General features: G+C 34.5%; 2 protein-coding genes across 2 annotated transcripts; one reads left to right on the top strand and one right to left on the bottom strand.

Annotated features, from left to right (window-relative positions):
• Nucleotides 1–282: 282 nt before the first annotated feature.
• On the bottom strand, nucleotides 283–4024 carry LOC112717817 (uncharacterized). The gene is made up of 7 exons (XM_025769751.1): nucleotides 3949–4024; nucleotides 3475–3540; nucleotides 2339–2522; nucleotides 1980–2022; nucleotides 1180–1314; nucleotides 952–1072; nucleotides 283–470 (listed from the first exon to the last, which is right to left on the bottom strand). Exons 1-7 carry the CDS (start codon nucleotides 4022–4024, stop codon nucleotides 283–285), a joined length of 813 nt encoding a protein of 270 aa, XP_025625536.1.
• A 9738-nt stretch (nucleotides 4025–13762) lies between these two features.
• Nucleotides 13763–15339, top strand: LOC140175720 (uncharacterized). The gene is made up of 2 exons (XM_072204265.1): nucleotides 13763–13886; nucleotides 14492–15339. The coding sequence occupies exons 1-2, from the start codon at nucleotides 13763–13765 to the stop codon at nucleotides 15337–15339; spliced, it is 972 nt and encodes a 323-aa protein (XP_072060366.1).
• The last annotated feature ends 769 nt before the right edge of the window (nucleotides 15340–16108 follow it).

Raw genomic sequence — 16108 nt, 5'->3', positions numbered from 1 at the left:
AAGAACATAAAAAAATAGATAAAATAAAATAGAAATAATGATAATAAATATATATAAAATTCAGTTCCATCCTTCAATTATTCATTAGATAATGTAATATTACATTTGGCTCAATATAAAAGAAAGGGAATGCAGCTCCAAGACCATCTCTAGCCAAGTATGGTATAGGCTTGACAATTATATGATCTAACTCTGACATCAACATATTTTTTAGTACTAGAACATGAAAATTCAACCGAGTCTAGGATATAATAAGAGCCTTAGTTCAAACAAAATTCATATTTAGATATTATTCAACCAGTTAGCAGCACTCCCAACCCTTGACATGCTAGTTGATTCCTTCTTAGCCTTATCCACTTTGAAAGTTGCACCACACACCTGACCAGAACTGTCAACTCTTGGGATGGACTTCACCTCATTAAGTGGATGCTCAAAATTGCTCAAACCTCCGGATGTTGTAAATAAGAATCCTAAACAAGCAGCAATGCAAGTTATTTTTTGCCGCATGATGTATAATTTGGAATAATAAAAGGACCTTGAAATGGAAAAGATATTGTAAAGTAAACCATAAAAAACAAAGGTGGGTGAGGAAAAAGAAAATATCTATGTACCTACATTTTTCATTCCTGGGTTACCAACTCTTAATTCCTTTCTTCCCCGAGTAAGGATATTGATATAGCATTCTAGAATTCCTAAACATCCTTCTAAATGCTAAATGAAATAAGAAGTATATAATTTCAATGTTCTGAAAACTTTAAAAGCCAATAGGTTTTTCTATCATTTAGTTAAGATGCTTAAAAGGAACCATTAGGAGGATAAATAATTTCTATTCTTCCCCTTAATTCACTCTTCGCGAGCATATCTTTAAAACGTGAATTCTCACAGAAAATACTCAGCACAGCAGGCACAAAACAGTCACCAATTTTTCACATAAAATCATTTTAATATTACCTTTAAAAAATGGTGCAGAAGATGTCCCACAGCTCTTAGTTATAACCTCTTTCTCATCTGCAAGAACAAGATTTCCATCAACATCAGCTCTCCAAAAGAAAGGAACACACCCATCAGCATCCTGAGAAAGAGCAGGAAGATGCATTGTACCCCAGGGTATAGTCATATAGAAGCAAATTACCAGCAAATAAATATGAGAGCAAAATAAATAGACCAAGGATTACTCACTGCAGCAATAAACGCGGTTTTAGAACCACTGTCAAACGGAATAAACACAAATTTGCCTTGAAAATCTCTCATGACCTGAGCAGCAAGATAGGAACCACGATCTCTGAGAGTCATATATGCCTCTATGACAATGATCAATTAAACTCATAATCAATTAATTATAGATAAAATACATAATAAGAACTCATAATCAATTCAACTCTCTCAAAGGCATTTAATCAAACACCTTATCTCCAATCTCACCTCTTTCCTTATTTCTAACATAATCAATTAATTACAGATAAAATACATAATCAGAACTCATAATCAAAATTTTTTAGTACAATTAAAACTAGTTTTAGCAAACTAAGCTTCACAACTAGATCAATTGGTTCTCCTTGTCATTCAGGATGCTGGTTACGTAATCAAATAAAGTCAAATTATATACAAGCGACAACTAAAAATAAGCATAAGCAAAATTAAAGGTATTTAACAATCAAGATTTCTCAACATTGTACCTGAAGCATTAGAATCGAGAGAGGATGTCGTTTGACTACTAGTTGTTTTAAGCATAAAATTTCTCCCGTTCTTAGTGTATTGGGAGGAAGACATTGTTGAGAAGAATTATTATCCAATGCTGACAGAAACCCACATGTTCTCGATCTTTGTAATTCAAACAAATAAAAGTCATCTGACTGTTTCCTTCCCACATGCCACCTGGTCCCTTCATCTCCTCTGATCCAACAGTTGAAAAACTAAAATAAAATTTAATCATCACTTGTTGTTGCATCACCAACAAAACCCAAATTTAGTAGAAATACCTGAAACTTGCCACCATGATGATAAAATCTGAATCCCCCATCACTACATTAAAAAAAAGAGAAACAGAGTCCTAATAAAGCAGCATCATTCCCAGCAACAACAATCAATAATCAACAATCAACAATAAACAAAATTCATCATCAGCAAAAAATTAATTTATATGTCATTTCACTAATTAACAAAATTTTTGTACATAAATATTCATATTATAATCCTAAATTACTATATCAAAATAATTCATAAATCAATTCAAAAATTAGGTACTCAACCAATGCCATATTTTTTTGAAAATTAAAATTAGCATGAACATGTTACATCAAGTTTTAAAAGCTGAAAAAAATTAAATGTTATATGTTACCTGTTTTGTGACAGATCGAGTACAGGGAGATCGAGGAGAGGCGCGGCGCAGGGACGAGATGCCAGACGGGAGGTCAGGCGCGGCGAGGCTCGGCGCGGTGCAGTGCGGCGCGGCGAGGCTCGGCGCGGTGCAGTGCGGCGCAGCGACGTCAGGCGAGGCAAAGCACCGGGAGAGACGGCGACGGCTTAGATGGGAAAAATAGCGCAGAAGACCTCCGAACAGAATAATGCAGAACAAACCAACGTAGAGAGAAGGAGGCGACGGACGGCCGACCACCAAGCGTCCGCTGCAGACGACGTCACAGATGGATGAAGACGATGGACCGACGCAGGAGATGATAGTGAATGCGATCTCCACAGAGCAACTGAGGGCTAGCTAGGTTTTTTTTAAGTGTGAGAGGGTTATTTTGGTATTTCAGAAAATAAGTGTGAAGCAGAATTAGAGATATAGGAAAAAGTTAGAGAATCTTTAATTTAGGAACGGAATATTCCGTTAAATCTAATTGTTTGGTAACGGTAGGGACTTAATTGAAAAAAAAATTGGTGCAGGGACCCAATTAAAAGGAAAAAAAATATAGGGACTTAATTGAAAATTTTGCGAAACTATAGGGACCAACAGAGTAACTAAACCTAAAAAAAACTAACATGTTCAATATTATTACATATGTTTACCTAAATATATCACAATTCGCCAGTACCCTCATATTCAACATATGATTCAATATTCAATTCAACAATACCTAGACTATATTTAGAAATAGACCAAAAGAACTTAACAAAAAAAACTAAATTAAAATAATCTAATAAGCAAATAGTTAACAATGACAAGGAATTAGCTTGCCTAAACAACTTAATAGCAACATTAGTATTGGGATGATGAGTTGTCCAAGAAATTACAACACACAAATAGCTTACTTAGAATAATTTTATGTCAATGAATAAGAATACTAAAATAAAATTTATTATGATAATAATAATGAAAAGCATAAACACGTATTAATAAAATAAAGCTAACTAAAAAAAAGTAAAAACAAGATTAGGGTTAGGGTTAGGGTTCAAAAAGGGGCTTATGGTTTATTTTATTTAAAATGAAGTAAAAACAAAGATAGAATAGAAAAAGGGATAAGGACAACCTACCTAAAAGAGGAAGGAGAGACACAGCTCTGGTGACAGAAGGTGCAACAGCAGCAGCGACACCAACTGCTGGGGAGACAAAGGGAGAAGCATTGTTTCAGGAACGAAACAGGATTAGGCAACTCCACGAAGTCTTTAAAAAAGAATGCAAGTGGTCGACGCTGGCAGAAGGTGGTTGGAGGAGCTGCTGGAGGTAGAAAGAAGAAAGAAAGAGAAAGGAGAAAGTTAGAGAGAGAGAGAGAGAGAGAGAGAGAGAGAGAGTGTGTGTGTGTGTGTGTGTGTGTGTGTGTGTGTAAATGAGGGAGAAGGTTTTTCTTTTGAATTTAGGATAAGTTTACCGTCGGATTTACGGTGGATAAATCTGATGCTAATGCATTGCGGGTCATAATGTAGCGTTCCACTTACCGATGGAAAAATCAGCTGGTAAATTTCATGCTAAATTTCGTGCCTATTTTTTTGTTTTTCTCCAATTATTACCGGCGAATTTACAGTCGTAAATGAAAATTCGTCGGTAATGATTTGACCTAATGAATTTGACACATACACAGCCCATAAATTCGACACTAATGTGCGATATTAAATTCGACAGTATTCACCATTTTTTGTAGTGTTAGTATAGAAAGAGACAAGAGAGATACAATGTGCTCAGGAGAAATGGATGATTAGATGGTGCACGGAATTGTAAATCACACTTTTCACAACTCTGATACAACTAACCAGCAAGTGCACTGGGTCGTCCAAGTAATAAAACCTTACGCGAGTAAGGGTCGATCCCACGGAGATTGCCGGCTTAAAGCAAGCTATGGTCATCTTGTAAATCTTAATCAGGCGGATTCAATTGGTTATGAGTTTTGATAATTGAAAGATGAGTAAACCGTAAATTAAAATAAAGATACTTATGTAATTCATTGGTGGAAATTTCAGATAAGCATTTGGAGATGCTTTGTTGCTTCTGAACCTCTGCTTTTCTATTGTCTTCATCCAATCATGCGTGCTCCCTTCCATGGCAAGCTGTATGTTGGTGGATCACCATTGTCAATAGCTACCATCCATTCTCTCAGTGAAAATGGTCCAGCTACGATTTCTGTACGGCTAATCAACTATCGGATTTCTCATCTCGGATGAAAAATACCAGGCACAGCTACTGCACAGCTAATCATCTGTCGGTTCTCACTTGTGTCGGAATAGGATCTCTCTATCCTTTTACACACTGTCACTGCGCCCAACATTTGTGAGTTTGAAACTCGTCACAGTCATCCCGTCCCAGATTCTACTCGGAATACCACAGACAAGATTTAGACTTTTCGGATCTCAGGAATGTTGCCAATTGGTTCTAGCCTCTACCACGAAGGTTCTAATCTCATGGATTCGAATGCTCTGTTGTCAGGAGAGGTAAGTCAAATCCGTGGATCAGAGACCCAAGAGACTATACTCCGGCTATCGTCCAATGACTACGTTGAACATCATGTAGACCGCTTGTGGTTGTCAGGCACGCGGATCTTGGCTAAGCGAGTAACGAAGATAGTGGGTGATTGTCACGGGTCACCCCTTCATTCTGACTTAACTGAATTAAGTACGAGAGTATATCTTGGAGAAGAAGTAAGTGTGAATTGAAAGAAAAATAATAGTACTTGCATTAATTCATGAAGAACAGCAGAGCTCCGCACCTTAATCTATGAGGTGTAGAAACTCCACTGTTGGAAAATACATAAGAGAAAAAGGTCTAGGCATGGCTGTAAGGCCAGCCAAGCATGAAACTCGATCCAAAGATTATAAAATACAATAGTAAAAGTACTATTTATACTAAACTAGTTACTAAGGATTACAGAAAATAAGTAACTAAGTGCAAATAGTGCAGAAATCCACTTCCGGAGCCCACTTGGTGTGTGCTTGGGCTGAGCATTGAGCTTTACACGTGCATAGGCCTTTTCTAGAGTTAAACGCCAGCTTGGATGCCAATTTGGGCGTTTAACTCCAGTTCTGGTGCCAGTTCCAACATTTTACATCAGAAAAGGGTCTTTGGCTGGCGTTTGAACGCCAATTTGGGCCATCAAATCTCAGGAAAAGTATGGACTATTAAACATTGCTGGAAAGCCCAAGATGTTAGCTTTCCAACCCAATTGAGAACGTGCCAATTAAACTTCTGTAGCTCTAGAAAAACGCGTTTGAGTGCAGGGAGGTCAGAATCCAATAGCATCTGCAGTCCTTTCTCGGCCTCTGAATCAGATTTTTGCTCAGGTTCTTCAATTTCAGCCAGAAAATACCTGAAATTACAGAAAAATACACAAACTCATAGTAAAATCCAGAAATGTGATTTTTGCATAAAAACTAATAAAAATATAATAAAAAGTAACTAAAACATACTAAACTTATATGAAAACAATGCCAAAACGCGTATAAATTATCCGCTCATCATTAGACAATGAGAGTAAGGAATCCATCGCTGTTCCCACCACTGTCAAAAGAAGAGAGAATGCAGAGAGAGAGAGAGAGAGAGAGAGAGAGAGAGAGAGAGCTCAAAATCGTCGAAAGTACTGCTACCGCTGGTCTTCAAAACTGTCTCCAAAAAAGGGAGAAAAAGGAGATCTGAAATTGAGGAAATGGAGATCTAAAACCGCTGCTTTTCGACGTGACAACGACAATTAATCCACTGGCTCCGTCCCTATCACTGTTACCACCGTCGAAAGAAGAAAGAGAACGTAGAGGAGAGAGAGAGGGGGGTCAAAATCGTCAAAACTGTCACCACCGCTGGTCTTTGAAACGATCACCAGAAAAAAAGGAGGAAAAAAAGATCTGAAACTGAAGAAAGAGAGATCTGAAATTGCTGCTCTTCGACGATGCAGCATCACTCAATTCCACCGATGATTCCCCTTCTCTTCTCTCTCTCTCTCTCTTCTTTAACTCTCGTTCACCTTCTTTCTTTTTCTTTTCTCTTTTTTTTATCTTTGTGTGTTTGAATAAAGGAGCTGAAGATAGGATTTTAGTCAGACAAATGAGAGAATAAGATTAATGGATTAATGGGATAAAGATATATAAAATGGTTAAAAGGATGATTTCATAAATAATTTTAACGTTAGATACCATTTTAAATGAAAAAAAATTAGGGACAATTTTGATTTTGAGTTTAAATCTTAGGGATTAAAACAGTACTTATCTCAAAAAGTAATTATACAAATGAGACAAATTAAGATTATAAGTATTCCATGTTTATCTACAAATGGGACAAATTAATGCAAGTTATAGGCAAATGGGACAAATTTACAAAGAATCAATTAACATATCATGGCACATTAAGATTTCAAATAATCCACTAACATGCATATGTATATCTTTCAAATGATATATCTATTTAAAGTTATATAATTTTAGTAACTTACAAACCTAGTTGGAGATTTTGCATTATCAACCATTAAGCTATAAATAAAGAATTACCAGCATTAGAGATCTACCATTTACAGGCATATTTTCCAGAATAGTAAGTTGTACACCTTTAATACAAACTATAAATATAATCAACACACAAACTATAAACATAATCAACACATATTAAATAATCAAATCAAAGTTCATATATTCAAATGAGTAAATTGTAACAAACTAAGTAAATTAACAAGAATCAACTCAACAAAATTAATCCAAAAAATAATTAACTCAGACAACAATAAATTCAGAAAATTAACAACAATTAACAATAAGTCAATAATTAACTTAAAAAATTAACAAACTAAGATTAAATTAGAGAATTAACAACAATCAACACTAAGTAACTTAGAAAATAATTAATTTAGACAAAAATAAACTAAAAAATTAACAATCATCCAAAATACCATCAACTCAAAACAAACCCTAAATTACACTCTACCGAACCTAGCATTATTTAGTTTCTAATTACACTAAATTAATATAAAAAAAACTCTAATCACACATACACTTCATTAAAAAGTTTAATCAAGAATTTAATAAAATACCTGAAAAAGCCTAAACAAACAAAACAATCTAAAAAATACAAAAATTATAGAAAAATTATTTCTGATGGTGGCTGCAAGATAGTGAAAACGTGGTGATGACAGGAGGTGGCAGTGAAACTTATGATAATTGAGCTAGGTTAAGTAATATAACAAACAACCAAAAGAAAAAATAGACAACAACCTAACTTTCGGCAAAGTGGACCTCAGCCGCGGTGACAATGACAAGGTAATGACCTCCAATGGCAAGAAATACCAGCAGCAGTGGCACGGTAGAGACTTTCCACGGAGATTCCAGCAATTATGACGACGTGCTGATCTATGACGACAATGTGGCTTATTGGCAATGACAGTAGCTCTAGGAGATGGCGCACAACCTTCTTCAATGGAGCATAGGGAGAGAGATAAGAGGGAGAAGAAAAGAATAGAGAGAGAGAAAGAGAGAGCTTGCAAAAGTTAGGGGAGGAGTTTTGCGTTTGAATTTTACCTAAATTTACTGTCGGATTTACTGGCAAAAAAATCTGACAGTAAAGTGTTCGTTGTTATCTAAATGTCGTGTTTTACTAAATTCTGTTACCGTCAGAATCAACGCTAAATTCGGCGCTAGTAAAACTAATTTTCGAGCCTCTATTTACCATCGAATTTAGTTACGGAATTTTAAATCTAACAGTAACCTATTTGAGAGACGAATTTTTACTCGTAATTGTTAAAAAATATGTCATTAAACTTGTCGGTAATATCTGTTACTTAATCTAACAGTAAATTCGACTATATTTAGCGTACTTTTTTTAGTGAAATATTGGAAAAGATAACCATTTTTTTTAGAATGCTGGAAAAATTACTTGATCTTCGAGTAAGACCTGTTTCATCATGGAATTTTTTTTATAAATAGATCAAAGATGTGAAGATTGAAAAAGAGACTTTTATTCTGAATCTCACACCCACAAACACATTCTAAAAAAAATTTAAATCACACTAACGTAAGAAGTCATGGAATGTAAGTGCGTGCTTGTAAGTATTTAGAAGTCATCTCTTTGTTTCAGTTTATTTGCTTATGTTTTATCTTCAATTTGTTTCATTTCTCATCAGTTTTAGTATTCCAGTTACCAATTTTTACTTCAAAATGTTTTAGATATTGTTTTCTGCAAATATTTGGCTTTAGACAAGCTCAAATTCTAGTACAATACATAAATAAATATGAAAAATATTTGGCTTAAAGAAAAGCACAAAGTCTAGTACAATAAATAAATATCTCAATGTCTATAACAAAATGTAAGGCCGGATGAAAAATTTATTTTGATTAGAAACCATCATTATATAATTAAAAATTTAATTTTAATGCAGTGTTAATGTAAAATTATTTTATACGTATATCTAATTATGTGATATTACATTATTAAAAATAATTACTTTTTTATTAATAATATGAATGGTTGTCTAAAAAAATGAATATAATTATATGACTGTATAAAATAGTTTGTATTGTTAGCACATTAAAATTAAATTCATGTAATAAAAAAAAAGTGTAGTGGAATACTAAAAAGATAATGGAATTATAATTTCTATTTTCAAAAGATCAATTTTCATTAAAAAAAAAACACACATTATCAGTACAAGATAATTAAAGTAGGACAAAAAATAAAAAACGTGACAAAAGGCTCTAGAACAGAACATACATGTACTCATGAGTTGTAAAAGAAATTCTCTATATTAATGTCCATATAAATACAAAAAAGAGTAAGCACAATTATTAAAAGAATATGATATAGGATTTTTAATTATTGACAAATCTAGTCATCATTAATAATTAATTATTAATTCTTAATAAATTTTATAAATAATTTATAATATTTTACATAAATAATATTAAAAAAAGAGACACACGAAAATTGATAGCATCAAAATACACCGGATCAGCATAATTAATTTAAGGTTTAATTATTTTATCGATTTTTATAATTTTACTGAATTTTTAATTAAATTTTATAATTTATTTTTTTAATTAAATTCTTATACCATATTAGATTTATAACTAAGTTTTTACTATGATAAAAACGTTAAAATTAATAAAATATTCTGTTAAATTATACAAAATATTCAGTTAAATATTAAGTATATTTATTTTGTTTAATAAAATATTTTATTAATTCTCATATTTTTATCAAAACAAAAATTTAATTATAAAATTTAATATAGTATAAAAATTTAATAAAAAAATTAAATAATATAAAAACTTAATTAAAATTTTAGTAAAATTAAGAGGGTGACAAAATAATTATAACCTTAATTTAATTCCAAAGCTTTATACATTTAAAATAATATAATGATACAAATACTATAATAAATATCTGGAAACTTGATAAGATTTAATGGTCTTATTTACTGTTTATTATTTATCATCTATTAATATATGGAATTTGAGTGGGATTCATTCTTTAATTAATAGATAAAAGACAAAAGAAAGTAATAGTACTTGTATAATATAATATAGACTTTAAAGGTATTTCCCAGGAAGAAAATCTTCTATATTTTGAAGTCACTAGTGTGAACACATGATACATGTAACATTGTTATCATTGTCAATTTTGGTGGCTATATGTCGAAAGGAAAACCTAGGAATAATAATCCAAGCCCCATTGTTCTTAAAATATTTACATAACATATATGTATTAATCATAACTAACTTCAATTTTTTATAAGTACCCTTTAGTATAAAATTAATCAATAACGATGATTGATATGATGCATACATATGTTTGATGTGTAATAAGGATACTTGAAATATAAATGCTGGTTGGGAAGAAGTCCCAACAAAGAGACAGGATTCAGAAATTGGTCAATTCAATTTGAATTGAGTTGAGTTGAAAGGGAAAGGCTTCTTTGTCCAATCCTTACATGAAGAAACTATATATTATGGCCAACATTTGGACGTGGCCATGCTTCCAATTTTCCTTCGGTGAAAGCCCAAAAAGTGATTTCATAGTTGAACTAGAAATAATAGATGTTTTTCACACTAAGATTTAAATATATATATATTTTTCACACTAAATATACTTACAATGTATGCATTTTGTTATCTTCAGATTTTGATACATGACACTTTAGTATCCTAAAAGTTCTTGTTTATAATTTAAAAAAAAATTATTTACAAATACTTAAATCTTTTATGTGCAAATTAAATATCGAAATATATATATTTATATAAAAAAAATTTTAGTTTTATTTTTCGGGCTTGAAATATAGACAATATACTAGTAGTAGGCTGATCTATATATATCATATTTATAAATATATAATTTTAACCATATAGGTGTGATTTAGTGGTTCATCTTCTAATTGTTTTAATCAAAAATTAAATCGTGCGATGATTCAAATCCTAATTTATGCATGAAAAATATTTCGTGATCATTTTTTTGTTCAATTATAAATACTCCTAAAACTTACTGATGATACAGTGTTATGAAATATTTCCACTAAAAAATTAAACGATTAAATAAATGTTTTTTTATCCAATTCAATTACTATTTGGAAGAATATGTGTGAAAAAAAAAAGAATAAACAAAAAAGATATTGAGAGTGAAAAGGAAGGGTATCCCAATTGAGTAGGGTGGGCGACGAAAATGTGAGGGGTCACAGTCGATGTTTATCTCTATGGCCACAATTGCACTTTGATAGTGATTGTCGGCGTTATTCTAAGGCTACACGTATATATTTATTTTCATCCTAATAATTATCCAACATTCTTACCTCACACACCTCTCAAATCAATTTTAATGGATGATTAACTGTTTCAACAGTATTATTAATTTATATTTATGGAATAATAATATTTCTTAAAAGAAAATTCATTCAATAATAAGTTAATTATGACATTATTGCATGCAATGAGACTACTAGGTTGTATTTGTTTACAAAGATATGACACTGAAATAGAAATATTGAGATAAAAAATCGTGTTTGGCAGAGGAGATATAAACTGAGACAATATATCTAGAGACATTGAATTATTGTATTTTGTGTCTATTCTGATAGGAAAGATACGGAGACACTAACAAGAGACACAATTTATTTTTTATTTTTCTTTCATTATTTTTATTAATTTTTTATAATTATATTTTTTATTATTAAATAAAAAAATAAAAATAAATTAAATTTTCATAATTTATTTTATTTTATCATCAAATAAAATATAAAAATATAAAATTTTATATCTCTGTCTATCAATATCTTATTCTATCATATTTTCAGTGTCATATCCTATTCTATTAATAGAAACAAATGCACTCCTACAGTTGTATATAAAGTGTCACAACCTCGTTTTCTTCTATTGTGCTTGCTAGCTGTGTGTCACTTTTATCAAATAATGATGTCATTCGTACGTTCATATGGCCGTCCACAAATTATTAATAGAAAAATTATATTTACGTACATTTTTTTACGTAACTTTTTTATATTTTTATCATAAAAAAGATATGTTTTTTTATTTTCTTTAATTTTTATTAATTATTTTTAATAAAAATATACAACATCCCTCATTAAGTCATTATTGAGGCTTGGATAAGAAAGATGTCTATTCTTCAGCAGTTATTGTGTTGTTAATTATGTAGGCAATGGATGGAAAAGACAAAATATGTGAGAGGTGAAAGTAAGGTAATCTGCATGATGAGAACCATATTGTCCTTCTACATTGTGTAATTGCCTTTTTCTAGTTTAGATGAGAAATATTGTGTAATTACTTAACTTTGTGGTTCTTCCCTGGCCTCCTTTAATTTTTTAACAATCACAAAAGTTTGATGAGACGCAGTACTCAAAAGTATACGCACTCAAAATTTTTTAAATCAATCACTGTGTATTGTATATAAATATATATTATTTAATTTATTTTTAATATATATTTTATATAAATAATTAATTTAATCACTGAATTTTATGTACACATAATAACATGATTAGAGTTAAATATATTACATTATATTATAGCCAAAGTTTGATGATAACGCGTTGACAAGAAATTAAATAAACGAATGAATTTTATGAAAAATAAAATTTTAAATTGTTTAACATATTATTATATGTGATAATAACAAAATGATATGTTAATATTAATTATTAGTTTTAACAAAACCTAACCCACCTCTTTCTTTCCCCCATAGAAAAATTAAATAAATAAAAAAGTAAGAAAATTAAGGGAAAAAAATAGAAACAAATCAAGGTGATCAATTTTTTACACGAATCAACCAAAGCATAATCTGCTTCATCAATCAACCAAACAACATTTAAATATAGTTCGAATCAAGTAAGTTTGAACTCTACTACCACACAATTCGAATCATGTAGATTCGAATTATTCAATGACACCCAATGTCTAATAATTCGAATTCAGCTGATTCAAATTACACAATACATGTAATTCGAATCAGGTTGATTCGATTTACTCTCAATGACCCATTTACATGTAATTCAAAATGGATTAATTCGAATTACACAAACCATAATTTGAACCAGGTTGGTTCGAATTATAAAGGACTAGACCTCTATATATATATGGTGTGAACTAGAATTGATCTCATTAGAGTGGGAGAATGGCTACTGAGGAGAGTTTTGTCGTCTTGGTTCACCACAGAGGATCGATTAAGAGGAAAACACGATCCGGTGTGAAGTTCACTGATAAGGATCCTCTCAGTATTTTCGTGAGGCCTATGACTAGCTATGATGATCTTGTTAGTTCTGTTCTAGGGAAACTTCGTGTAGAAGGCGTGAAACGTGTTAAGAAGTTTTTCTATCGCATTCCAATCTCGGTCCTCTAAGAAATTGTGAAATATGATAGTTTCACGATCGAAAGTGATGAGGACTTACAGGTCCTGTTTCATTGTCGCAGGCAGTTTCCCGAATTGAGGACACTAGAACTATTGGCGAAGTTGGTTGACGTGGTATCTAGCTCGGGGGGTTCGAACCGGAACACTCCCACTGTAGCCACCGTAGCCGGTTCTAGCTCCAGACCTACGGATGCATCTTTTTCTGTCCCTGTGTATGAACTTCCAGTCCAACCTGTCGCCTCCCCTTCGTTCGCAGTGGATCTCAATGGAAGTGGAGGTGGCGATGTTGGAACAGGGGATTCTGTGCCGACCCCTGTACAGTGTGCTGCACCAGTTGGAGTTGGAGATGCATTGTTGGATGATCCAGAGGACGAGGATGTGGAGCCGAATATCATTGGTGATGACAGTGGCGATGAGGGTGGACCGAGTGAGCCTGCTGGTGCGGGATGTGGTTCTAGTTTTGGCACACAGTAGTACCCTCCACATTTTTCATCTTTGGACTTGGATGCCATGAGGCAGGAGGGGGATCCTGGGGCCCCTGCTGGTTTTGGCTCCAGAGATGCGGAAGGGTCTGTCGGAGTAACAGAGTTTCGGGTTGGTCAGCAATTTCAGGACAAAGATGAGGCCGTGATAAGTGTGAAGACTTACAGCATCCGACGCGGGGTACAGTACAAGGTGGTGGAGTCAGATTATCGCCGGTATGTTGGGAAGTGTGCTGAGTTTGGGAATGGTTGCACATGGTTGATTTGGCTTAGTCTTCGGTAGTGAAAGGGTATTTGGGAGGTCAAACGGTACAATGGACCACATACGTGTCTAGCAACCTCCATCTCTAGCAATCACAGAAGTTTGGATTATCATGTTATCTCGGCATTCATCATGCCAATGGTTCGGGCTGATGCATCCATATGCATCAAGGTGCTCTTAAATGCCACAGCCGCACACTTTGGTTTTAGACCGACGTACATGAGGGTCTGGCTGGCGAAGCAGAAGGCCGTTGCCTATATCTATGGTGACTGAGATGAGTCGTATAACGAGCTCCCTAGGTGGGTGTTAGGAGTTTAGCTGACGATGCCTGGTACGGTTGCAGTCCTTAGGACAAGCCCAGTTCGAGTTGGGAGACAGGTGGACGAGTCGCAAGCTTATTTTCACCGACTGTTCTGGATGTTTTCGCCTTGTATTGAGGCATTCCATCATTGCAAGCTGTTGGTAAGTATTGATGGCACCCATCTGTATGGCAAGTATGGGGAACGTTGCTCGTCGCGATTGCACAGGACGGGAACTCCAACATTCTGCTTGTTGTATTCGCCCTGGTTGAGGATGAGAATGCGGAGTCCTGGTCATTCTTCCTCTCCCACCTGTGTCAGCACATAACCCCGGAGTCGGGACTGCTGGTTATATTAGACAGGCATAACGGCATCAAGGCCGCCCTTGAGGCTCCGGACGGAGGATGGCTACCTCCAGCTGCGTACCGTGCATTCTGCATTCGACATGTGGCAGCAAATTTCGCACTTACCTACAAGGGCAAGGACGCGAGAAGGCTACTTGTGAATGCAGCTTATACTAAGACCGAGGTAAAGTTTCATTACTGGTTTGATATTCTCCGATCTGAAGACCCTGCCATGTGTGAGTGGACGAACCGGGTTGAGTATTCGTTATGGACACATCATCGTGATGAGGGTCGGAGATTTGGGCACATGACCACAAATATCTCCGAGTGTGTTAATTTCATCCTCAAGGGGGTCAGGAATCTCCCCGTGTGCTCCCTGGTCAAGGCAACTTACGGTAGGTTGGCCGAACTATTCGTCCGCAAGGGGAGAGAGGCCGAGGCCCAGCTGAGTACCGGACAACAGTTCAGTCAACATCTGGTGAAGTGCATCGAAGCCAATCTGAAGACAGCAAGGTGCTTCACAGTGACTTTGTTTGACAGAGATAACTCGGAGTTCACCGTTGCAGAGATGACTCCTACTAGTGCGTTCTCACTGGGTAGCTACAGGGTCTCGCTTTCAAACCAGACATGTGATTGCGGACACTTTCAGGCACTTCATTTCCCGTGTCCTCACGCCCTTGCATGCTATGCCTATTCATGACTTACTTGGCAGCCGTATGTACACCAGGTGTATCGTCTTAGTTTCGTGTTCAGTGTGTATCGGATGGGGTTCACACCTTCCATTCCCGAGGGTTTTGGCCACCATACAATGGGCCAATAGTGATACCAGACCCGAACAAGAGGCGTGCGAGAGAGGGACGTCCCAAGTCCACTAGGATACGGACCACTATGGACGAGGCAGATTCGAACAGGCCGAAGAGATGTGGGCTCTGTCGGCAGCCCGGCCACACACGTCGGGGTTGTCCACAGGTCGGAGGACCAAGCCATTTAGGACCGCATGAATAGGTGTATTGAGGCACTTTATTACTATGGTGATTTCACTTTTACTTTGAGAGTCCACTGTTTAAGTTTTTGTTAGATGTACCTCTTAATTGAAAAATATTGTTAAGGTTAGTGTCATGTACTTTGCATTCGTTATTAATGAGTGAATGTGATCCATTTTCCAAGTGTCTTATGACGTATGCGGCAAATTCATAATGCAATAACGTATTATTCAATTTAAATGATACATGATAAACAAAATATCCAACTAAAGCAATACGGATTGTAAACAAAATATACACCCATTTTCAAAGTAACGGATACACGATAAAGCAATATAGATTGTAAACATAAATAACCAAAAAACAACTTAGATCGTACAGAAATAAAGGCATACATCAGACACAAATCATCTAAATAGGTCCGAATCGGTGAAGCAATGATGGGGAACCCGTGTCCTCTGAGGTCTCCGGATAAGGGCTCTTCGT

The sequence above is a fragment of the Arachis hypogaea genome, chromosome 10 (genome assembly GCF_003086295.3).
Source record: "Arachis hypogaea cultivar Tifrunner chromosome 10, arahy.Tifrunner.gnm2.J5K5, whole genome shotgun sequence".
NCBI classification, from domain to species: domain Eukaryota; kingdom Viridiplantae; phylum Streptophyta; class Magnoliopsida; order Fabales; family Fabaceae; genus Arachis; species Arachis hypogaea.
Note: the sequence above shows the minus strand (reverse complement) of the source record. Positions and strands in the feature narration are given on the sequence as shown.

Coding starts and splice junctions, on each gene's coding strand:
- LOC140175720 (XM_072204265.1), top strand. CDS start 13,763: ATGAGGCAGGAGGGGGATCCTGGGGCCCCTGCTGGTTTTGGCTCCAGA. Junction 13,887..14,491: donor CAAAGATGAGGCCGTGATAA/GTGTGAAGACTT, acceptor CTGTATGGCAAG/TATGGGGAACGTTGCTCGTC.
- LOC112717817 (XM_025769751.1), bottom strand. CDS start 4,024: ATGGGCTGTGTATGTGTCAAATTCATTAGGTCAAATCATTACCGACGA. Junction 3,541..3,948: donor TTACGACTGTAAATTCGCCG/GTAATAATTGGA, acceptor TTGTCTCCCCAG/CAGTTGGTGTCGCTGCTGCT. Junction 471..951: donor TTCTGCACCATTTTTTAAAG/GTAATATTAAAA, acceptor CTGCTTGTTTAG/GATTCTTATTTACAACATCC.